At 43.0% G+C, this 24305-nt stretch overlaps 1 protein-coding gene across 4 annotated transcripts in view; it reads right to left on the bottom strand.

Annotated features, from left to right (window-relative positions):
• Positions 1-701: 701 nt before the first annotated feature.
• CNTN4 (contactin 4) overlaps positions 702-24305 on the bottom strand; it is a 299396-nt gene continuing 275792 nt past the window's right edge. For 3 of the 4 annotated variants that reach the window (XM_026857402.1, XM_026857404.1, XM_026857403.1), the window contains exons 13-23: positions 16735-16910; positions 14113-14233; positions 11498-11656; positions 10608-10757; positions 9442-9512; positions 7399-7633; positions 6749-6864; positions 6108-6294; positions 5478-5590; positions 3778-3946; positions 702-2571 (exon numbers count right to left, since the gene is read on the bottom strand). In XM_026857402.1, the coding sequence (XP_026713203.1) occupies positions 2471-2571; positions 3778-3946; positions 5478-5590; positions 6108-6294; positions 6749-6864; positions 7399-7633; positions 9442-9512; positions 10608-10757; positions 11498-11656; positions 14113-14233; positions 16735-16910 (1598 nt within the window). In that variant the 3' untranslated portion in view covers positions 702-2470. The remainder of the gene's footprint in view (positions 2572-3777; positions 3947-5477; positions 5591-6107; positions 6295-6748; positions 6865-7398; positions 7634-9441; positions 9513-10607; positions 10758-11497; positions 11657-14112; positions 14234-16734; positions 16911-24305) is intronic. The other variant, XM_026857405.1, reaches the window with a different exon arrangement.

The following is a 24305-nucleotide window of genomic DNA, read 5'->3' as shown; positions in this document are numbered from 1 at the left end:
GCCAGTTTGGTTTTGAGCTTCATTGATTACGAAGAGCAACATTGCTGCCAAGAAATGCAGAGCACAGTCATACGACGCCTGTGCTGCTGCCCCTGAAAATCAGAATTAGAGATGTGGGTTTGGCGGATTTAGTGATTTCAGGCAGCACTCCCCAAAACCCTCAGAGATTCAGGAGAATAAAGAGTGAAGCAGCGCGGTGCCTGCAGTGGGGTTTGCTCTGCAAGCAGGGCCAGTGATGCTCCGCTCGCCTGCAGCAGGTGTGTGAAGCTGCCACTGCCTGCCCTGCTCCTGACCAGCTGAAGAGTTCTCCTGACCAGAGAAACGGTCACATGCCAGGTGAATGCCAGTTTGCTTTTTTTTCGTTTTTCCCTTTTTCATTCAGAGCTTCCTAAGCTGTAGAGGCTCCACTCCAACAGCACGAGCCCACATGAGCCTGGAAAGGGCATGACTCTACATAAATAGACATTATTAACCTAAATTCACCCATGCAGATTTTCCGTTTTTGTCATTTTTTAAGCAAAATTAGACCAAAGATGTATAAACAGATATTTTTTGTATGTCTCCACAAAGTTTTGACTTAAACTCATTTGTCTGTATTTTCACATCAGTGACAATCTCAGCAGGCGCTGGCTATTGCCATGGTGAAATTTGTCACTAGGTAGAACAAAACGTGGAGGAAAAAAGCTCCTGGAAGACAGGTATCTTTACAAATGACAGAATATTTATTACCAATACCTTTAAAAAAAGATTACATCTGCTAGATCACTGATAAATATCATTTACACTGGGGAGAAAACTACAGAAGCTTTTTTTTTTTTTTTGTTCAGTTTTTCTTAGTTTTGTAGTTTTTTTGGTTTTCTTTTTTTTTTTTTTTTTACATAGAAGTAACCATATCAAACTAAGAAAGGAACACAGCTTGAAATACTGACAATATTTCTCTGGTCAACACCCCTGACTTTTACACAAGTGGAATCCTGATTATGAGTTACTGAATAAATATATTTAGAAGGTCTAAAAGTTAACTGTATTATTTTGTAAGCAAAAAAGACAAGTTACAGGCAAATTCAAGCTATCAGGAAAAAAAATAAAAATAAATGACTGCAGCGCATTTAAACTTGAAAATTTTATAGAAAATTCCGTTGCCTTTTACTAGCGTTATCCCATCTGAGTGAACTTACAAAATTACCCCGTAGTAACAAACAGTCCTTCTCTTAAGAAGAATTATTTTGCTGTGGATATTGTCGTTTTCCAGTGTGACTCTTATTTTGCCTTCAGGCATCTATGAAGAGTTTCTAAAGAGACACAGACTTCCTAGCAGAGAAGTACTGGGAGATCCCACCTCCCCGCGGACAGCCTGCACCTCCGAGGGTGTGCCGCAGCACGGCACAGCTCTGCCGATCCGCTCGGCTCGGACCAGATTTCCAAAGTGTTTTCTATATAGTGGAGTTACAAAGGATGATGAGTTATGTTCCAATGCACGTGGAAAGCAAGCGCGTGTTCGGACAGCAAACCCGGCGCAGCTTGATGTCTCAGAGTCGCTGTATTCTAATTTTCTTGGAATAAAATCCCCAAAAGCGAGGTGGATTGAGCTGGGTTTGCACCCAGAGGTGAGAACCACGTCGTTTGTTCGCTTGCTCCTTTGGGTATCTGTCCCTTTTCGTCACTAGAGGCAGAGATCGCATCTTTGCAGTATCTTCATTCCTACCCAATTTAATGCTAATTATGATAAAGACAAAGCTATTTCAAGACAGTAAAAATGGACCCTTGCTGCATGATGCCAGAATATTAGCTACATGTCCTGTAGTCCACAAACAACCAAAATTCATGTATTTTTTCAGGATTATAGCGTTCTTACTGAGTATTTCGAGTTTGTCTTGCTTAGACCTCTGAATAAAATATAATATCTTGTGTGTTATAAGCACTTGATTGAACACAAAAATCATCGTAACTGCCATTTAAATACAGCTGCATTACGAACTGAATCTGGAACAGTTCTGCCTTGCGTAGCATTGTAAAACTGTACAGTAAAGTTGCAGCCAATTTACTAAGAACAACTTTGAACTCTCCATCATAAAGGAAAAGATTCCAAACAATATTTTCGTGATAATGTCGTCCATAGCATTTTATAGCAGAGGAAAAATTAATATCTACATCATATGTTAACTTTAAAAAATTCTATAAAACACTAAATATATAATAAAAAATATGCATATAAGGACATATGTAAACTGCTTTGGTAACATCATATTACAGATGTTTTCAGTGCATTGCAGAGTTTCCAAGGAAACTTCAGACAAAGCTATATTTGCTTTGAGGAAGTACTGTATAATGCCATTCCTAAAGAAGCATAAACATTTTTCCAGTAGTAAGATGTACTCAAACCACAATATTACTTAGTACTGGGTGTCTTCAAAACAACTAGCTAAATGTTGCTTATATTATAAACAAGAAGTCCTTTATGTAATTTTTGTCATAAACTGGACCGAGCTGTGAGCGATATCATTATTGTGCTGATGGCTGACAGTGTACAGGCGTTGGAGGTCGAAGAGCCAGATCCTCTTGCGTACGCATCTGAGCAAAGGAGAGAGGAGAGAAAATAAGCCAAGAGTGAAGAGAGCAGCCTTCATTACCCCAAACCTCTTCCCCTTAGATTTTAATTCTGCTTCCTCTGACGAAGTGCAGTGGTGACAGGAAGGGCAGACCTCACGGGAAGGTGGGTCCCCACGTGTGATCCCCTCCTCCTGCTTCAGTAACCTCCTGTTTACTGGGTTTCACCTCTCTAACTGAATTTTTGGTTCAACTAAAATTCCTGCCACTGTTGCACTGAGCCTACTTTCACAATTATATTACTTCATTTTTTTTTTTTTTTTTTTTTTTTTTTTTTTTTTACATTTGTACTATATTCAAGCTGTTACCTCTGGCACCAGCCTGGCATGACCCACATCCTGGAGGAGCTGCATACCTTCTCCGTGGCCCATGTGTTCCACCGAATCGGAACTGGTGTGTGGTTCCTGCTCTCCTTCACTCTCCTGGGTCTGCTGATTACACTCCTCTGCATGGTTTATACAGCCACAGCGTACAACCATGGTGGAGATAATTCTGATCTCACCCAGGGTTTTTTACGTTACTGTAATTTTAATGCCATATTCCTGCATTGCAGAGGCTCCTGATTTAAAGCAGCTTATAAACTGTGGCATTATTAATGGAAGATGGGACATGAAGATTTTGCAAAAGCAATGTAGTGTAATAAAATACTCTCTTTTCTGCTTGTTCTTCTACACAACCTCATTTCCCTAAATAAATATTTATGCATCCAACACACAATGGAATATGGCCATACAGTAGCCTTATAAATTTAAAAGCCTCTGAACATTGCATTTTGTATTTTGTTACAGTGAATTGCAGTAGAACAATATATTCAACATATATACGAATATAGAGGTAAGAGAGTGGAAAGTGTCTAGAAATCTTAAATACAAATATAACTACTTATGATGGTGTTTCTTATGGTTTAATCTTGACTCAGTATGAAACCAGGAACATGGGCTGGAATGACTACTGGTCCCAGGTAAGTCTGGGTTTCAGCTCCCTGCCGGCCGGACATACAGCCTGCCCCTGCTCAGCTTCGAGGCTCTGGTCTGTCCCCGTTTGTAGACACGACCGGTCACTGGGGTGAAGCAGGTGTGTCCCCGCCAGGAGAGGGGCTGGGGGACACTGGCTCCCCGTGGCTCGGTGGCTGCAGGGGCAGGCATGGAACCCAGTTTCTTCCGTCCTTACTCGATATCTTTGGAATTCGGATTTGTTCGCTGCTGCTGCCGTCGCCCCCGTCACTGAACGGCTTTATCTCTATGATGTAGTCCTCATTGAATGGCAGGGAGAGCTCCACGGAGGTTTTATTTGTTTCTATTACGGATGTGCTGCTCTGCCTGTTCCACCTGTACAAAACCTGCAGCAAAGGGGAGAGAGAAGAGGAGTCAGAAACGGCAGACATCCACTGCCCTAAGGGCCGCCAGATGTGCTGCTGCTCTTCCCTTGCCTCTGATTCCCAGACACACAGTCTGGTCACAACGGGGCCATTCGGATCCCGACAGGGGTTTTGACTGGGGACCCACACCAGCACTTGGTGACAGTGCCCAGGTGAGGAGGTGACACTGGGAGGAGGGCAGAGATGATGCGCAGCACCAAACACGGCCTCAGCACCTGGCAGAGGTCCTCAGCAAAATCTTTAGCTTGATCAGGCTAAAATAAATCCCAAGGCTTATGGAGAGAGGCCAAAACTTCTTATTATGTTTCTTCAGGAAACTGAGTTGGGGTATTTGATGCAGTGCCATGACCAGCTTCCCAGAATAATTGGCTTTTTTGAATTGCCTTCTAAGATCTGGGAATTCTACTGATTTAGATCATAAATAGTGACACAATATATAAGATTTCCAGGGAAAAAAAATGGCAGTGTTTTTCTAGGCTTCAGGAAAGAAATCTGACTGTGTTAACCTGACAATAGGCTAAAAGAGGACTTTTTAGAAACCCACTAGATGGAGTTTGCTTTTTCATAGTGATGAGTCTCTCACCCCCTTTCAAGTGACTTAATTTGCATTTCAAACCTGAAATAGGTAGTGAAAAGTTGGTCCAAACTGCTGAAGTTCATCTGAGGTTTTGACTAAAACCCCCAAGGAATTACTTATTTTGGATAATCCGATACAGTGCACCAAAGGCACTGAAGAGTTAGTGCAGAAATTCAGGAGAGCTGGCCCAGGCTCACAAAGCTGATGCCGCCAGCAGTCCAGATTGTGAACAGAATACAAAGCCTGTCCAGGCTCTTCATCATTTCAGGCTCTGGTGGGAAACGTTTGCACAACTCATCCCTCAAGGCAACGGCTGGTGATTGCACACTGATGTCTTCTTTGGGCCTAATTACACCCTTGTGTAAGGCGATAGACCTGAATTCTTCCCAAGATTTCTCTAGTTAAATTATACCGTATTAAAACTGCTCCTAATTAGGATTCTCTTTCTTTTCCTTTTGGCTTTGCTTTCTCAAGAAAATGGGAGCTATTAAAAAAGCATCTTATTTATCTGCAGTTAAGGAGTCAACTACAGCCTTTGGAAGGTTTCCGCCAAGGGCAGGAGAGCAGTCCTGCAGGTGGGATCTTCAGAGGGCACGAGCGGGTGAAGGTCCGTGGGCTGAGGCCCACACGGGTGCTCGCAGGCAGAACATGCTCACTCTGCACAGCTATGGCCTCTATTTCTGCAGGAATGCTTCAGTTTCAGTGTGGAAAACCATGCAAGTACCATGAAAAAACACCTCATCTAGTCTTACTATAAACACCAACTCGACACTGGATTCATGAAAATGTTCCCTATAGCCCAATGACAGAATCCAGTGACGGTGGGAGCTGGGGGTCTGCAGCAGGACCCTGGGGTGGTGAGGGACCTGGTGCAGGGCAACGTTGTTCAGCTGCCTGTGCTGACAAAATACTCACTTTGTAGCCTCTCACTTCCGACTCGTTGTCCAGCGCTTTCACTTGGTCCCAGTTCAGTATGATCTTCGAGTCAGATGAATTCCATATGATGTTCCCAGGGGGTTGACTTGGTGCTATACCAAAATATACAGAGCACTGTATTACTAAGAAGCACCGTTTCCCAGTTGGATCCCTCTCACTACCAACGAGGCTTTTACCACCGTGTCTGAGCGTGCCCGGAGTCCTATTGCTCTGGCAAGCTAATGAGCTGTTTCACTGATCTGTGTCCTCAAGGTCACAGGAGGTGTGACACAACACAGTGCTCTAAATGCAAAAAGGATTCAGTCAGTTGCTCAACATGCCTGAGACCAGAAGAAAAAAGCCCTCTTGAACGATGAGATAAATATTTAATTTTCCTGCACAGCTGTGATTTCAGTTTTGCATGCTCTGCTTACTTAACACAGGGAAGAGCCTTACCAAAAAAAAAAACCCCAAACCAACCCCAAAACCTAAGCTGCCAAGTCTTCTGCACAAAAACCCAGCAAAGAAAAGTCTCACAGTTCCTTTAGACTCAAGGAAGCTTGAAGGAGAGAGGGGAGTACATGCAGAAACCCTCCCAGGCAAGAGCCCCCCATCCTCACAAACACTCACGTGGCTTTTTGGTTGTGACGTTGACCGCGGCACTGGAGGGGCCGGTCCCAGCCGTGTTGTACGCCCTGACTGCCAAGTGATACAGCGCATTGCCTCTCAGGTTGCCGACTTTTGTAGACGTTTGATTGCCAACCGTTCGAATCCTTTTTGCGTTTTCTTCCTTTTCGTCATGTCTCCAACATCTGACCTGAGAAGCAGAGCAGGCACGTGTCTACCTCTAGCTATGGGCTAGCAGCACCCCGTTGTTTCCGGTGCTAACTCTGGCACTTCTGCCCGAAATGCAGGTGCCATAGGAACAGATCCTGCACCCTGTTACATTCCCTTCTTGTTCCTTGACAGAAACCAGCCTGGCTGCAGTGCCCCACCCCCAGGCCTTCAGATGCTGCCTGGCCATGGAAACGCCTTCATACAGGTTTCCCCCAGCTCTCCATTTTAATCCAGATCACGCAGAGAAAGATGTGTAATTGTTTACTATGTGAGAGAAATCTCTGCATACTGAAGAGACAAAAGGAAGCAAATTTGCTGCAGGAATCCACCCTCCCCGTGGCAGGCAGGAGCAGCACCGCAATGACAGCCCAGGATGGATCTCCACGTCTCCTTAAGGCTTAGTATTGAAAGGATGCTGCACTGCGTTTCCATACCTCGTATCCCTGTATTCTTCCTTTGTGCTGGTTCTCCCAAGGGGGAGCCCAAGAAACTTCAACATCTGAGGCAGAAAGACTTCTGGCCAAAACAGTGGTCGGGGCTCTTGCTGGCTCTGGGTAGAGGAGTTAAAAATAAAATTAAGCATTTTCAATTTTATGTTCAATTAGTCCCAGACTTCAAGGGATTTATTTTCTTCATTGCATGAGAAAAGAAGCATGCAACCAAAACAAACTTCCACATTTCAAAACAATGGCCTGTCAGCCTGTGCCAGACGGCACTGCTCCTCTACCTAAGAAATAATAAGATGTCATTACTAAACTCAACCCAGGATACCATGTACTGTAATTAGGACAAGAGGGAACATTTTCTAATCAGTGGACATTAATTCATACTAAATCTCAGTGGAATTCTTTCCAGATTACATATTACTTTTTCATTAATATCAAAAGATTTCATTACGATTAATGTTATTTTAATGACTATCAAAAGAATTAATCACGGCTCGCCATTTATTATAAATCAGAGCAAGGATTAGGTATCAAAGGATATGTCAAGGTGGATACTAAACCCTTTCAGACCCGGTCAACCCCCCTGTGTCCAGCAGCGGGGAGGAGGGAGAGGCGGTGGGGTGGGCTCCTGGCTCTACCTTCCTCTGCTGAGTAGACGACTGTCACAGGGCTGAACGAGCCCTCCCCCTTGTTGTTGTACACCCCCACTTTAACTTCGTAGGGAGAGAATGGCGGCAAAGTCTCGTTGCGGAAGACATATCTGGCGGCATCCGGGGAGGCCACGACGGTCTGCATCCAGCTGACGGTGCCGTAGGGGCGGAAGGCCACCACGTACCCGAAGCCACCTCCATTCTGCAGCTCCTCAGGCACTGTCTGTGGGTGGGCAGACCGTGGGAGAAACAGCACTTTCAGCAATGGCATGTGTTTATCTCCCTGCCCACATGCTGCCTGTTGCCTCTTGGTCCTTCTAAAGCTAAATAGAGCATTAGAGACGGGAGGTGGCTGGAGTCCTCCTTCGCATCTCACCTGAATTCATCCCATCCCGTCTGTGCTAGAGCCTTGCTGCTTTGTGAGCTCCTTGTATTCGGGGGGAAAAGCAGCCCCTCCAGAAGACACTTTGTCTAAGGCTTAATTCACCTTTGCAGGTGCCTACCTCCCTTCACCGTCTAGATGGAGCCTCCAGCAACAACGTGAGTAATTTTAGGCACTGCAGCGACTGAGTCTGAGGGTTGTTGGGGTAAACCCAGGACACGGTTCCTGCTTTCCCAATACACGTGCAGCTGCTCTCACATCTTTGGAATGGCACATGAAGCCCTGAAGAACAAATCCTAGCAATGTCCCAGCCTGCATGGGGCTGGTGGTCCCTCGCTGGCCTGTTGCTTTACAGTGACCCAGACCAGGTCAGCCAACTATCCACATCCCATAAAATGTGACTTGTTAGAGACCACAATGGCAGGGAGAAACTTGTCACAAACGTGATGGAGCAGGGCAGGTAAGTGCCAGGTTAACAGCTAGAAGAAACAACCTGCCACATCCAGGTCACTTCTGGACACACTGACACTTTGTTGTCTCAGACTTGTAGCCTCCCAAAAGCTTCATCAAAACTCAAAGCTTCAAGGTATTAAAATAATCTGTAATTATGGGCTACTCTCCCAAAGATGTCCATGGTGCTTAAGCACATGCAGGGGTTACTTTTGGTGACTGCTTCTTACTCTGTATTGTAAGGTTCAAAAAAATACACCAGACCATAAAGGCCCCTGGACATTTAAGAGTAAACCAACTGTTCTATCAAAATACAAATTACATTTTGTGAAAATTACAACTCAAATCAATGGCTGATGTTCTCACCATGTGTGTTTTTGAAACATATTGCAGTATCTTCGGGAGACACAGCGCAGCTAATTAGTCCAATGGAGGAGGGAATTTAGCACATTGTGCTGTGTGGTAAGGACAAAAACCCATTTATAGTTTTTTAATAACCTTAAAAATATCTCTGGCCATTCATTCTGCCAGCTTGGTCAGAAATAGTGCTAAGTGGAAGTGTTAGCATGTCTAGTGAAGTTCATTATTAAGAAAAATATGCCAGCTGCATCGCATCATAACATGAAAATATGAGCAGACAAATGACTAAAGTTCTAACCCCGACTGCCTTAAGGAATATTAAGCATTCTTCATCTCTGTATCTCCTCTTGCTGGCTTTCATTAGCAGCAACAAAAGCCAGCATGCAATGCGTTGTGCTCACTCTTAACTCTTTGCTGCCGTATATCCCAGTTTAGGGATGAGGGATGAAGCTTGGGAGCCAGCCACAATTCTCACCCAGGTCAGCACATGCCAAGCCTGGCCTCACAAACTGTTTCATCCCTCGGGTAGTTTCTGCCCATCCATGTTCCGCTGTATGCGTACCAATGTGCTGAGGGTCGGGGGAGCTGTGTGCGTGTCAAAGCAGCGATGGGCAGCCCGTGGTCCCCCACATGGCACTTCTCGACTGGCCTCCTTGCACGAGGGCCTGGGGTGGGGAAGGGGATTAGCTCAATTTTAATAGCTGTGCTATTTTTATCACGCAATCTGGCTTTTTATCTTAAACTTTGAAATCTACAGAAACTTCACTGGGGTCTGGGCTGAAAGGGTGCGTTTTGATCAGGACTGTATTAATTTTTCTCTCGGTTTGGACTCCACTTACCTCCCAGGTAATGACTAGCTCAGACTTGCTCCCTCCACCTCCACTGACATTAGCTGGGGTCACTTCAGGAACTGCCAAAAAAGATGCAGAAGATGGACATGGCAACTTTGAAACCAAAAAAGAGCACTGAAATGGAACAGACCTATGCAGCAACAGGCTCTGCTGGCCTTCCCATGCTGGGTACCAGAAATGCTATTAGGAAATGAGTAATTTGCCATGGCAAACAGCATATTAAAAGATGTCAATAATATTATATTAAAAGTATGGCAATTAACTTGTGTATTCAGTAACTAATTGTTTAGTTTAAACATTTATCTTTCATAAAAAAGGGCTTTTATTTATTTTCCTATTTCATATTCTGTTCCATTACAAGCTGAAACAGAACAGAGGAGCCACCTACCAGGGGTTTCCCACGACCAAGGTACGTATCCCTGCAGCCACCACACTGAGCCCACGCCTTACCGTGACCCCCTTCTGCCAGGTCAAAAGACAGGGACAGCATCAAGGAGCATTAAAGCTCTCAAGGTCCGTGACTTGTGCTGAAATCCCTGAACACAGGCACTGCTGCAGATCACGGCCAAGCTGCAGTCTGAAGATGCAGTGTGGTTCCAGGAGGCAGTGGTGTGTTTGGGAGAGGGTCACAGAAGACAGACCTTCAGGAAGGCCGGAAGGACCACAGGGACGAGGTCCAAGGTACTACAAGAACTGCAGAAGCCCCCAGCATCAAGAGACTGCTGACACTCCAGCTGTGAAGCTCAAACTCCTGCTCTTGAGGTGCTGTAGTCTGCACTCCAGAGTTTCCACCACATCAATATGGGAAACCAGAGGGACTGCTCTCAGAGTTCATCTCTCTCATCAGTGGATTCTGGGCACTATTTTCCAAAAAACCTGTCCAAACACCTTTTTTTTTGAAAATCATTGCTTTCTGCAGGGAAAGGAAATGAAGGCTTCCTATACTCCAGGAGTCATGAGAGAGCAAAAGAGAGAGCTCCATCAGGAGCTCCACAACTTCTCCTGCGTGTTCTGCGCACACAAGTAACATGCTATGAGGGAGGAGAGCAATGCGCGCAAAAAACGCTCCTCAGCTTCCTTCAGCACAACACATCTGTTAGCACTAATGAGCATTTATTCAGCAAGATTTAACTTAGTTGCCCACCACTACTTACGAGCTTCTTCGGTTCTTCTCTTCTCTGAAGGTCTGCTGGGTTCTCCAATCCCAATCAAGTTGGCAGCCACTACTCGGAATTCATACTCGACCCAAGGGTTCAGATCCACCACTGTCGCTGTGAATGTCCTGCCATCGATGATGTCTGGAACTGGGAGACAGCCACAGGTCAGGAATACAATGAAACCAATAAAAGTATTACAGACTGCTGAGAAAACGTCAGAGATATCTGATACCCTTAAAAGTGAGGGATTAATGTAAATTCAAAGTGAATAAGGATTGATAAAACTTTTCTCATTTTTCTGACATTTTGTTAACTGCAAAGTAGTGAAAGGCAGCATTAAAACATTGTGCTTTTAGCATAGAAATTTCTGCTATTAAAGAGTTTTTGAAAACAAAGTGTCAAGACAACAGTTTTAAAGGGTTTCTATTTTTCTTTTTGAAATGCACTGTTCCCTCTATTTAATGGTTTCTAGAACAAAATTAACCTCTGACAGAATGAGCAATTATATCATGGGATTTTTCCCTCTATCAGGAAAATAATTCTACTTAAAGATAGGCCAGATGACGTGGTCTGTCCCCGAGGGATGTCTTTATAGACCACAATTACTGTTGTGTATCTCCAGAGTGGCAACAAAAGACAGGAATTCATTCTGTTTTCTCTTAAACATTCATGAGAAAAATGGGTGAGTAACAGCACTGGACCCTGAATCTTTGGGTCCAGCCAGTGGACCAAACCTAAATCTTTGGTTAATAAGACCAGTGCTCTGCAGCCAGCGAAATTATTTTTCACTCCAGGGTGCAGAGCTGCTCCAGTCAGCGCACGCGTGGGGCCCCATGGATGCATTTTTCCATTGGTGCAGCTCTCCGGGGGCCAGGCGATGGACCTACCTGTGCTCACCGCTTGCCATCCCACCGAGAAGGGGGTCCTTGCTTGTACCACATACATTGTGATAGGGCTGTGGTTGTCTGCTCCTGGCCTCCAGGACAGCTGAGCAGTGGTGTCGGTGATTTCATCTATTGTCACAGCTTCTGGGGGACCTGGGGGACCTATTGGTGGAATTAAAGGAGAGGGGTGCTTGGAGATTTGCAGTGGCTTAAGGAAGGAGCACTCTGGTCTTCTTCCCTTACTCAGGATAGAGGTAACCGAGTCCCTGCAGAGGAGTTACACGCAGCCCCAGCTGTGGTTTAGCTGCTCTTGTTATCTAGACGAGGTTGGGAGGCATGGGGGAGATACACAAACACGAGATGCTTCACCTGCAGCCCCCAGGTGCCCCACCATGAGCAGCAGCACTGTGGCCTGTCTGCGAGGCACTTGGGATCAGCTCTGCTATCGCCCGTCTGCTGCTTTAGGACTGGCCTGCATGCAAGTATGACTTTTGGCTGCAGCTTGGACGCACCCCGAGGCTGGTGAAGGACCTGTCTGTAATTAGCATTGTGTCTGAGTAGGGACCAGTATTTTCTGCTTCACTGCTGGGTTCCTTTGAACCAGGAAAGCACTGCAGGATATACGGATCCAAGAGAGGAGCTCTCTCTTGTGATCACAGGGCCATCACTGTCCATAGTGGTACCTGGGATGAAGTCTCTCCCCAAAAGTACCATCTCAAGCAAACTCTCTTAAATTCACCCTGTGGACTAAAAGTATTCTCATATGATAATCAGAGAGTTGGACACGTTTAAATATCTAAAATACCCTGAAACCTTCCAATATCCTGTCTTTAAAATGAAAGTTTCAGCAGGTCTAGTCAGATTTAATTTCTCAGAAATTAAAACTTTAAATTGTTTTGCTGGGGGGAGTAGACATGCAAGGCAGCCTCATGAAGCAGTGAGCTTCTTTGGGCCCCCAGTGCAAGTTACATCAGAGAAATGAAATTTCATCGGATCTGCCACAGATTACTCCTACTGCTTGGCAGGGGCTGAAAGAAACTGTCTTCACTTCCTCTCTTGGAATAACCGTAGTTGTTCCCAACATTTCAGAATATACTTCTTCGCAAGGTGCAGGCTACAGCAGGGCAAGAGAGGGAAAAACGATCAGTTATCGATTTACCAAACAGTTCTGGGCTGCTGACAGACACATGTTTCTCCTGTTCTGACGGCGTGAAAAATTGCCATCCTGAACAAGTGGGATGGATGATCTGTGTGTACTGGTGCCAGGGGTTACTTCTGTATGCTCTTGTTTGATATTCCCTGACATAAATAATTGACTTTTATTCTAGTATCTAATCTCTTATTATTTTGACATAATATTTAAAAAAACTTATTGTGCAGGCTCTATTTATGCACCAGCTATTTGCCTCCTCTTGTCTCACAGTCCAAGGATATTTCACAATTTTTATGCAGTCGGGGAGACTACTAGTACAGCACAACTGTCAGTGCAGCCGTGGGACCAGTGGTCTGGATGCTGATGTTTTTAGAGAGCAACAAGATCAGTATTTTTACGATCATCAAGGGTCATTTTCTTGTGAGAATTTAATGTTCCTCCCATTTGTTTACAGAGCCAGCACTAAGGAAATTACCTAACTGAGGCGCCCATCAACAGGCTGTTTTGAAATGTTTGTGCAAAACAAGAAAAAAAATTCATCTGAAATCATGCTACAGCAAAAACCTGAGAGTCAGTGTAACAGGCAGCAACCTCCTGGGGAGGAGAGCAGTGGCTTTGCTGCCTTCAGGGGCCGTCTGCATTCAAACTCCTACAGGGGAGACGGAGTAAAAAGCATAATAATATTATGAGGATAACAGAAATCCTAACTACTGACAAGGACACATTTCTCAATGAAAGTTCAGGGTCTAATCACACACATTTTACTGTGGCACAACTTTGAAAAAGAGGGAAATTTTACTTCTTTTTCAAGCTCTCCTCCTTTCACCAAGTTGCCTGAGAAGTTATGTTCCACGGAGAACGTGCAAAGTATGATTTTGCTGGGGTCTACAAGAACTGAGGGTAGTAGGTACAGAACAGCACCAAAGTTTGCTTTCCTCAAAGCTAATGAGCAGGAAAATATACATCATTTTTACTGTAAGGATCCAGACTTGGGTTAACTAATCGCATCTCTGTTAAAGTCATACGTACAGATCACCCTGTATGGTAATGAATAGATCTTGAAATATCAGTGAAGTTATTAAATTATGTTTATTCTAGAAACGGAACAATATCACTGGGCAGAAATGAGTGAATAAGCTGGATACTGTCTGTGCTGCATAGTTCATCAAATAAACGAGCTCAGTTGGTGCAAGTTTTGCATTCAGGCCATGAACATGTACTAGTGTGTTTATCGGTGCTGTGTGTCTGTTGTATGAGTGTGTATTTATGAAATAATCTTTATATACACTGTTTGAAAACGTACTGTGAACCCCAGCATGTACTTAGAGCTTATTTCTTAGATTAATTACAAGATGCTGGGATCCCAACAAATGTCTCCGAGCCCAAGAACTGTCTTACCAGCAGCAGAAGATAGGGGAAAAAAAAAAAAATTACAGCAACAACAGCTGTAACAAAATTCAAATACCTCTTACAATCAGGTCTGCAGCAGCTGATAGCTTGTCCACACTTGTTTGCACCATGCAGACGTATTTCCCAGCATGCTTCAGCTGGATGCTTCTGATCATCAAATCACCAGCTGAATCCTGCTGATAAAGTAGGGAAAAGTGGTTACAATTACTTTTTAATGAGCGCTAAACATCATTATCACATGAAGGACACTGTGACTAATGGATTTACTTTACACTAGCTGATGAAAACATTAGTAATGCAAGCCGTGGCCTATTAAAATTATGTGAGTCTGCCTTGAAGATAAGAGCAGGAGCATTTCTAAAATTATGGCTCCTACAAGGGGCAGGGGAGCCTGGTTTGGGTTCGTTAAGCAGTTTCCCCATTAAAACAATGTGACAAAGCTTATGTAGGGCAGGTTCGCTCTGATTCCTCCTTTATCTCTCTGGATACCCAATTTATAGCCTCTCTGGTATTCCGATGCCCAAGTTCTGCCTACATCTATTTCAGAAGTGAAAACCAGCCCAAATTATGAGACATCTGCAATAGTTTCACAGCTTTGTATTAGGGCCAGCATTTTGATTGCCCGGCATTTTTGTGCTAAAGATCATGAGAACAGCACTCTCTGAGGAAAACTTGCATCACCTAACAGTGCTAATTTGTTTTCCAAATGCCAAGTGCATGTCTGATTAACTGTTGAATAGAACTAATTATGTTTCTGTATGTATAGGAAGCTGAAAACTCTCTGAATTCTTCTCCAGACACAAAGCATTCGATTCATTAGAAATCTCAGGGCAACCTTGTGATTGTGGCTTTCAGACTGAAAAATATTAATAAAGTTTGTAATTTTAGCTTTGCAGGCCAATCGGGCACAGTCACTGGGAAGAGCCATCACTGTTGATGTGTGCCCTAGGCATCAATCTCTTAAGTTCATCTTTTAATGATTTTTTTAGGGATAACAGCAAGGTTTGTAAATTGCATTTCCTTTTCATTTCAGCATTAAATTTCAGTTCTGACAAATGTAAACACGGGCTACCAGCCTGCCTCAAACTCAGTGGAGCACACATCTCTCTAAAACCTCCCTTAGACCAACATGCAAAACCATTTCCAGTTTTCTACCTCTGCTGAAAATTTGTTGCATTTCTTGACTTCTTTTTCTTGCTACTTTCACCCAACAAAAGTGGAAAAAATTCATCAGGAAGGATGAGAAAACATATTGCAAATAGAAATTAAACTCCCCAAGTCCTGCCTAATACACAACAGGCCAAATTAGATTAAATCTGAATTTTGAAGGAAAACATTATGGTTACAAATGAAAGCAAACTTTTAACCTATTTTTCAGACCCAGCCTGTGAAATTGCTGCTCCTCTTTTAGTAATAATTACTTGGAGATTACTCAGAAGAATGGCATGAGAAGCTGGCGTAGGTCTGACAGACATGCCACCTCCTCATGTGAAACCCCTTTCTAACAGAACGGCATCCTGAGGTTCCTCCTATAGCACCGATCCCCTTTGATTCCCAAAATTCATGCCACAACATCTTCAGGAAATCTAAAACTACTAGAAAAGCTGAAACAACCTGCCCTTTGCAACTGAGGTAAAAGCAGAGAAAATCAAGCAGGGAAGGACCATCATGGGCACGCTTCATCACGGGCACCCTTCATCACGGGCACCCTTACCTTGCTGTGGGCTCTCTGGTCCTAAACCTCTCTGGAGATGCAGGAAGTGGCAAATGGCCCAAGCAGATTTTCTCCTAATGAAGGAAAGTAGGAAAATTCCTACCTTCACTACATTTCTTCCCCATTCCTGCCACTTGATCGTGGTTTTGAGCGACAGCGGTGGCCAGGGCTGTATTGAATGGGCAGTCTAACCACCATTTCACACCTGGCTCTTCTCCTAGCTATTGGATTTCCAGGAACATGATCTTTTCAACCTTCAAATAAACAATTCTCTGGGCATTGCAAAAGTCTGCATTGTGAGTGGGTACTGACTGGGTTTCCCATAAACAAATAACCAACCCAAAGACACCAGTGTGACATTGCCAGGAAACGAGCACAGATAACAACGAGAAGAAATGTCATCTCTGATGGTCAATGATGTGTGTAATACTATGCAGGTTGTTTTGTGTAGAGCAAAAATACTTATTCTGAGCATTGAGGTCACAAGAGGAGGACACAGATAGAGACAGATAAACATGCCAACAAACACTGCCTGAACAAATTTGAGGATATCCTCTGACTTCCTGCTATTTTCTGTATAAATACAAAGTTCTGCAGTTGTTATATATTACATTTCTTTTACTGTTACAGCCAGAGTGAAACTATTATGAACTTCTTTCTCGAATGAGAATGCATTTTTTTGCAATGAGAACACCTGTTATAGGTCTTCTGACATACATCATGCTGCAATGTGAACGCATCGTTCATGTGAGCAGATTTAAGAGATAACATTAAGAAATCGTAACAATTCTACACCAAGTATAATGAAGTAGTATACCAGCAATGTTAATCTCTCAGTCTATAAGACACAAGATAACATTTCCTAATATTAACTTAGTCAAGTCCATTCCTTCTATTAGCAGCCCATTTCTATGTTACCTACTTTTATTTCTGTGAGGAAATTGCTTTAGTATTAATACTTACCCCTCCAACTCTTTCAAAGTGATCCCCATCTTTATCAAAGTCTATCAGGTGTCCGTTAAATGACCAGGTAAACATGATATCTAGTGAGTGATCATGAGATACCTGGCAAGGCAATACAATGCTTTCTCCAACAGTGACATCCATGCTGAAAGGTGACACCATAACCCGTGTTGGATCTACAAACAACAAAGAAAACAAAAGGGGAAAAAATGCATTAATCCTGTCCTCCTGAGAAATGGAGAGATCCTAAGCAGTCTACCATGACTGCAGCATTGCCGGCAGAACTTGAGAAATTTGCAGCGATCACTTAGGAAGATCCTTAATGCGACAAGTAGAACTATCACATCTTTGATTTTATCCTCCAATACCTTTCTGTATTTGTTGTATTGAAACACTATTAATAAATCCTCCGTAATCCTCTTCTAGCCACCATCCTGATGAATAAGGAGAATAAAAGGCTGGGAAAGTGTGGAGCAGATCTGAAAGGCTTGGTTAAAATTTTTGAAAAATCTTGGAGATCAGAGATTATTTTATTTTAACCTTCTTACATCAAAGATTTGTTTCACAGTCATACATTGCTCACCATGGTTACCAAAACAACTGTTATGCTGTTTGCAAATTAAATTTTGGTTTAAGAAAACTCCCTTAATGTAAAATCTCCAAAACTGAAAGGAAGAAGCGTATATTGAAAACACGAGTGATATCTGCTCAGACCTGGAAAGGGAAAGATTAGGCTAACATTACTGTTGTATGTTATGTCTATTGAAAACTTGGTGCTTGTAGAATACTGGCCTTGTTCTCTGTTTGATGGATAGTTTTACATTTTAAATCCAGGTAGTTTTCTTTGTGTGAGGAGGGCCCCCACAAAGAATAAATATAAATGATGAGTCACACCAACCAAACCTTTCACACCATGGAAACCAAACCTCTGCTCCAATAAGCTAAGTCCTGAAGTAATGTCAGCCAGAGGGGCTTTGGGGTAAGATGTGGCTCTGAGTGTAGTAACTCCTCTGCCTGAAGTGCAGCTGGTTTGGGTCAGACTGATTCACTTTTTAGGAATTCTGGTCTTACATGAGATGTCACCGATCTATTAAACAAGAACTGAGCAAGTATTTGGGCAGGTGAAGCAGAAGAAAGGTGGGAAAAGGCATTGTCCAAATCACAACACTTCCAAAGGAAAGTCCCCAAACCTGTGGGTCTGTGATGTAGCAAGTTCTGTCTGTTAAATATGGGCAGCAGCACATACCAGCTCCACCTTGTCCTTCAGGGCTAATCCCTTGTTCACAGCTGGAGCCCACGCGGAGCCTTTACTACTGGTTTAATTGTTTATTTGTTACTTCAGTTGTTCAGTACAAGCAAATGGTGCCACAGAACAATAAACCTTGGCACATTATGCAGACTCCAGTTCCTTATCCTTCCTGTGAATTCCCTATGTCTCTCAAGTTAACATTTGTCTTTCATTTCTGTTGACAAAAACACAATTTTTTTTTTTTCTACTGGGCCTCAGAGGACATGAAAAGGAGAAAAATATTGCTTAACAATGAGACAAAAAGTTTGAAAATCATACACAGATAGATATTTTTGCTTATTTCAAAAGTCTATTCTGTACACCTGTCATGCTAAAAAACTATGAGCATTATTTATTCTGTGGTATATGAAACCAAAATCTTAACTACTTCTTCCAGAGACTGTTGGCCAACTGCTTAATTCTCTGCTAAAATAATAAGGATAAACCAACAAAGACATGCACTACGCAGAACTACTCACTGAAGTTCAGGGGATGCAAAGCTGTTCCTGGGTTTTCAAAGACCTTAGCGCAAGTGAACAGGAGGCGGTGAAAAAGATTTCATTGCTGACTCTATAGGCTTCAGATCAGGTTCTTGGCTGTATTATCTCAGACAAATTTAATTCATCTATATTTTGGTTTCACTTCTAACAAAATAAGAGTAACTCTTAGCAGAACCACAGTAGGTGTTGTGAGACTTAACTATTATAATTAATACAAGGCATTGGGAAGTTCTCAGGAATAAGCAGTGTAAGTGCATTTTACTAAAATAATGTTTAATTATTGCCTAGACTTATGACATTGGTTTTGTTTAACTGATGTGTCAGGATTTTACAGTCACTTGGGGTTTCTACTACTGAAACTCAAAAAGACCCAGAGAATCCCACGCTCAGGATACTACAGAAATGTCCGCACCTGCAGTGGGGCTTGGGCACAGAATCACTTACTGAAATTTCTTTCAGTATCAGAAGTTCATCCCCTGCCCTGTTCAAAGCCCGTATGAAATATTTATGAAGGACTTGACTCTGAGATAAAATGGGTGCCTCCTACAAAGCCCTGAGCTCTCCTACACGAGTCCTGCAATGATCCGTGTAAGCTGCCGTCCTTACGAAGTGTCAGCACCAAGATTTCACTGCAGCTAACCCTCACCTCCACAGCGCTTTCTGCAAGAGGCCAGAAGTCCGCACCAAAAATCTGAGTCTTCCTGCAGCAACTCAGTTTATAAACATATGAAGAATGAAACATGGGTGTTTGCTAAAGACCTGCTGTCCAGAGCAGTTTAGCACAGCTCCTGTGGGCGCCGTAGGAACTTCAAGTGCCTGGTGCCTCCAAAAATCAGGCCCCCAGGTTTCAATCCAGTCACGTCAAGCAGCATTGCAAGCTAATAGCAGAACACAGCAGGTTACGGGGACAGCTCACACAGCCTGGCGACAAACGACACGCGGGGAGGGCTCTGACCCAAACCATGGGCAGCAGGAGCCAGAGCCCCAGCCATGCGCTTTACAAATCGCCCCAAGGAGAACGCTTACCCATCTCTTCTCAAGGACTGGGAAAGCTGAAAACCAAAACCATCCCCTCCCCCCCTTTAATAACCCTAGCGGAGCAGCAAATGCAAAACTCAATTGAGGGCAGCGGAGTGTAGGCACACCTTGGCGATACACAGCCAAGTGGTAATCAAAATTATTAGATTTGCATTTTCAAAACCTGTAACTTCAGGCACTTTTTATATTATGGCAAGTGCTTTAATGATTCCAAAATTGTGCTGGTTAGAATCCAAGTCAAAAATAAAAAGAAACCCACAATGATTTTTATTTTTTTTTTTTCTGAGCTAGCTACTCATTTATTTACTGTCCACTTGCAAGGCAAGAGGGAATCTAGGGAGACAGATAGTACAGGAGAGCTGATCTTAATGCTCCGTTACTGTCCTGTCCCCTCTGAGTGCAGGTTATTTTCCTTAGATGTCAAGAACAGTTAATTAAAATAAAATTGCAATTTTGGTGATATTTTGAGCTGATATTTTCCTTTGGAGCAGGCTGGTGCATTTTGAGATGGTTTTGAAAATGAGACCAAAAGATTCAGTTACAGATCAAAGGGTAAAAATTTCTATTAGGAATGTCCACCTGTACAGCTGCAAGTTTATGAGCCCTTCACGGAGGGAAGCGGTGCCTGGCACTTCCCAGCTCTCCTTCAGAAAGAACAGACAAAAAATGAGAAAAATTGTTCCAGGTCAGCTCTGAAAAAGTTCATCCAGCATTTCTGAGAACTTTTTAGAGGAGAAATAAGTGAATATTGCATGCCAATGGGAATGCTCTCAGGGGATGAAAAGCCCTCTGTCATAAAAGAGGTAAAATTATCTGGTTTTTAGTCTCAAATAGCAAACAGCGAGGGAAAAAAATATCTACACTGTACACGCAAATGCATTCAATGAATGTCTTGTAGGTATGGCAAACATGGTGACAGCAGACGTGAGCAAGTTTACATCGACCTTGGCTTTGCTACAGAGAAAGAGGAGACCTCTCCTGCAGAGGAGCAGGAGCAAGGCCTGTGCTGGGCTGTCACCTCTGCGGAGGGGTTGGTGCTTTGTCTGTAGGTGTCACTGAAGGCTCGGGGAAGCAGGAGAGCTCCCTCTCAGCCTTCCTTCCATGCTGGCATTTTCAGAAGCGCGCTTTGTGTGACAGAAGCAGCACTGGTTTTGTTCCATGTGCAGTTTTCCTTGCATGCCAGCCAGGCTGGCAGCTCACGGAGCGGCTCAGCTTGCAGCTTGTCGCCAGAGCGGAGATGGTTTGAGCAGTGTGAAAGCTCCCGGGGATGGTCCTCAGCTGGAGCAGACCCGCACTGCTGCACAGGACAGCTCTGGACAGCACCACCATCAGCCCCAGCCTCACCAGTGTCATGCACTGAGGCCATCTGAGATTTTCTTACCTATTTTTGTCCTGCATTACATCCCTTAGTTTCACTGCTGCAGCATATTGCAGAGAATTTGGTGTATTTCTGAATGATTTCATGTATTTGGTTTATATTACAAGAGATTTTAACAAAGTTTTCTTGCTGGCTTTCAGTTTGTTAGAAGAAAGAGAGCTGAGCAGCACTTCCCATCTGTAGGAAGGTTGAAATTTGTCCCTCAGCCCCCGCTAAAGGGAACCCGTCATTAGCTGTGAGTGCCGCCTGCGTTTTGCGTCTCATTTCGGGAAGCTGTGATGCATTTCTGAGCTGCAAACCAGCAGGCTGCAGAATCTGTGGGTACGGTCTGAGGGTAACAATTATCCAATCTAAAGAAACCATCCCACCCTGATTTTCTATTGATTGGGTTTCCATTAGGAAGGATTACTTGTTTAGTGTAAACAGCTTTGCATTGCTGTGTTTGCTTGTTGTAGCTCATGGTGTGCTATGTTGTGTCATATTGATCTGGAGGACATGTCGAAGGGACACAATCTACAGTGGCACGACATACGTTACATAAAACGAATCAGAGACTGACAGATATGATGCCTTTTTTTTTTTTTTTTTTTTTTTTTTTTTTTTTTTTTTTTTTTTTTTTTTTAGAAAAATAGGTCAGTCCAGAGCACATGAATATCTTTTGAATAATACAAAAGGACCAGGGCAAAGCAAGAAGTGATGTCACATATATTGTGCCCCTCAGAAAGATTTCAACTGACCGAAGGGTTTTTTCCACCTAGAGGCAGGCAGACCTGTCTGCATTCGATGGCTATGTGGCATCCTGTTTCCAAATGTGTTCATTTCCAATTTTGCTCATTGTGGAGGATGTGTGCTTCGCTCCGCTGGGACGGGATTCAGCGATGCTAATAACTGCAGTGCCTTCCATTTAAGGTTACCAGAGTGCTTAGTAACAATGAGATATGCTTTGCCAGCCCTGACTGCTAAAGTATTTTACTATAATAAAGGACTGAACTATAACATGCTCAGGAGATATAGGCTCCTGTTGTTGGCCTTAAATCTGTGGAACTGAGCATCTCAGAGAGATTAAAAAGAAGGAGATAATGTCAACATTTCCAACGCTGTTTTCTGAAACCTGAGCAACTAATACTTAAATGCTTATTTAGACATCTATCCTGGCATAGAGGAGGAGGTCGAAGAAGAATGAAGAGAAGAGAATACTCTGGCTTTGACATATTTACCCAGGGTAAAAAACCTGAAAAAATCAGATCTCCCCCCCAAAACTTAACAGTGCCTTCAGACTGTTCTACTTATATGGGAAGTTTTCCAAGGCTTTGAAAAAGCTTATTCCTTCCGTTCTTCTTCCAGCCTTGCCCATTATCACTTTATTCAAGATTTGTTTGCTCTTTCATGCCGCTAGGTTTGGTTAATGCAAGTAATGGAAATCTTGTAAAAGACCCTCCACTGAAGGCCTGCAGTAGATATCCCTCTCCTTTTACTCTTTTGCCTAAATAGGAAAAGTCTGTTGTAAATATTCGTTGCTTTGGAGGGGAAAGTATTGCAAATGGACACATCAGCTGGTAAAAACTGTAACAGCTGCTTACGGACAGAATGAGCATTGTCTGGTTCTTTAAATGGGAAAAAAAACCCCAAGCAGTGTTTGTTTTTGCTGAAGGATATGTACGTTTTCTTCAAATACATAAGAAATATTGTTATCCCACCTATTATACTCAGAGGGCATGTCTGAGTTAAACAGCAGTGAGCAGCTCAGATGTGTGATGGCCGGAGTGGGTGCTGCAGCACGCGGGGAGGAGGACGTTTATTCCAGGCTGGACCAGAGGAGACCATACAGACCAAAGCCATTTCAGCATATGAGGCTCTGACTCTCTGCATCATGTAGTGTGATAGGAGCATGCCAGGGCATCTGTTAGTTGTTTAATGAAAGCCAGGGTGGATGACAAGGTAATTTCAGGTTCAGGCATGAATGCTCAAGTGCAAGAGTTTATGTTCAATTACCAGATGCTTCAAACAAGCAGCTAAGACAAAGGCAAGCGATGCCAAGCACACAGGGCTGCATCCAATGCGAGAGAAAACGGACAGAGCACTGCTTTCCTCAGGCTGAATTTCCATTCACGTTGCTGATACTCCTTATGTGGACCTAGGCAGATAAGCAGTACTTTCAAGTTTGATTAACTGTCTAATTACCTAATTGTCTTTAACAGCCATTAGTGTTACAACGTTAAAGATCCAACTACATTTTTTCCTTATCTGCATAAATAATTTCATGTACAAGATTTAAAAATATTTTTTTTTCTTGTAGATAAACTGTAACTGGAACATTTGGGACTCACTTTTTCTCATTTTGGAATACCAGCACGTTTACCATTTTCATTTTGGTTTTTATCAGAAGGACTTAATAAATGCATTGCAGATCAATGTCCAGTATTTGCAATGACATTTTACATTATTGTACAGATTTCAAGGCAAATCATGTCTGGAGATAATAAAAATCAATCTTGGAGGTAGAATCATCTGTTTTCTATGAGCAACCAAAAAATCAAAGTCCAATACATGAATACTCCAATGTGCTCTAATCTTTCCATCTCTTCTATTTGTGAATGAAACATTTATCCAAGACCATAAAGTCAAAATCATCTGAGACTCGACCAGCTAAACTTCTGGGAGGTTTTAGTGCTCTGGGCACCGTTGGACGATATGAGAAATGCTGAAGAGAGGAAAATACAGCCCTGAACTAAAAAGATTAATAGCCGGTGAATAACTAAACACATAGTATGAATTAATACAGCAAACTACAGCTATCTTAATAGATTGTTTGATTACCTTATGGGGCATGGCCAAAATTAAGATTAAAAAGAAATGGGGAAAGTGTTTACAATATTTGGCCTTTACAATATCACAGATGTGAGCTGTGATGAAACACATATATGTTTCAGGAACAGACACATGCCTCATATTAATATATCTCTTCTTTTTCATATAATCAGCTATTATACACAAGCTTTTTCAAGACAAGTAACTGATTTATAAGGCATGTTTCTTAACAGAAAATTTTGCAGCATTTACAGTATCCTCTGGTGTGTACTAGGGTAGTTCAGCCTAATAAAATATAATCTTAATAAAAGGGAATTTAGGCCTGCGACTAAAGTCACTTCTCTAATTTTAGAAATGTATGTGGTTAGTGGTCTAGATCTTTCCATGTAATCAGGCAGCACAGATTTTTGGCAATGAAGGTAGTGATACATGGCCATGTATTTAACGGGGATTAAGGAAAGAAGGGTGGAACATCTGACCTTTCCTGGAAGAGCGGAGACTCTGATTCAGCAATACACACAGTTGAGCTGGGCATTTAGGACAGGCTAAAATTGCTTCC

This window comes from Athene cunicularia (genome assembly GCF_003259725.1).
Source record: "Athene cunicularia isolate RWA chromosome 12 unlocalized genomic scaffold, athCun1 chr12_part1, whole genome shotgun sequence".
NCBI lineage: Eukaryota > Metazoa > Chordata > Aves > Strigiformes > Strigidae > Athene > Athene cunicularia.
This window is presented reverse-complemented; position numbering and strand designations above follow the sequence as displayed.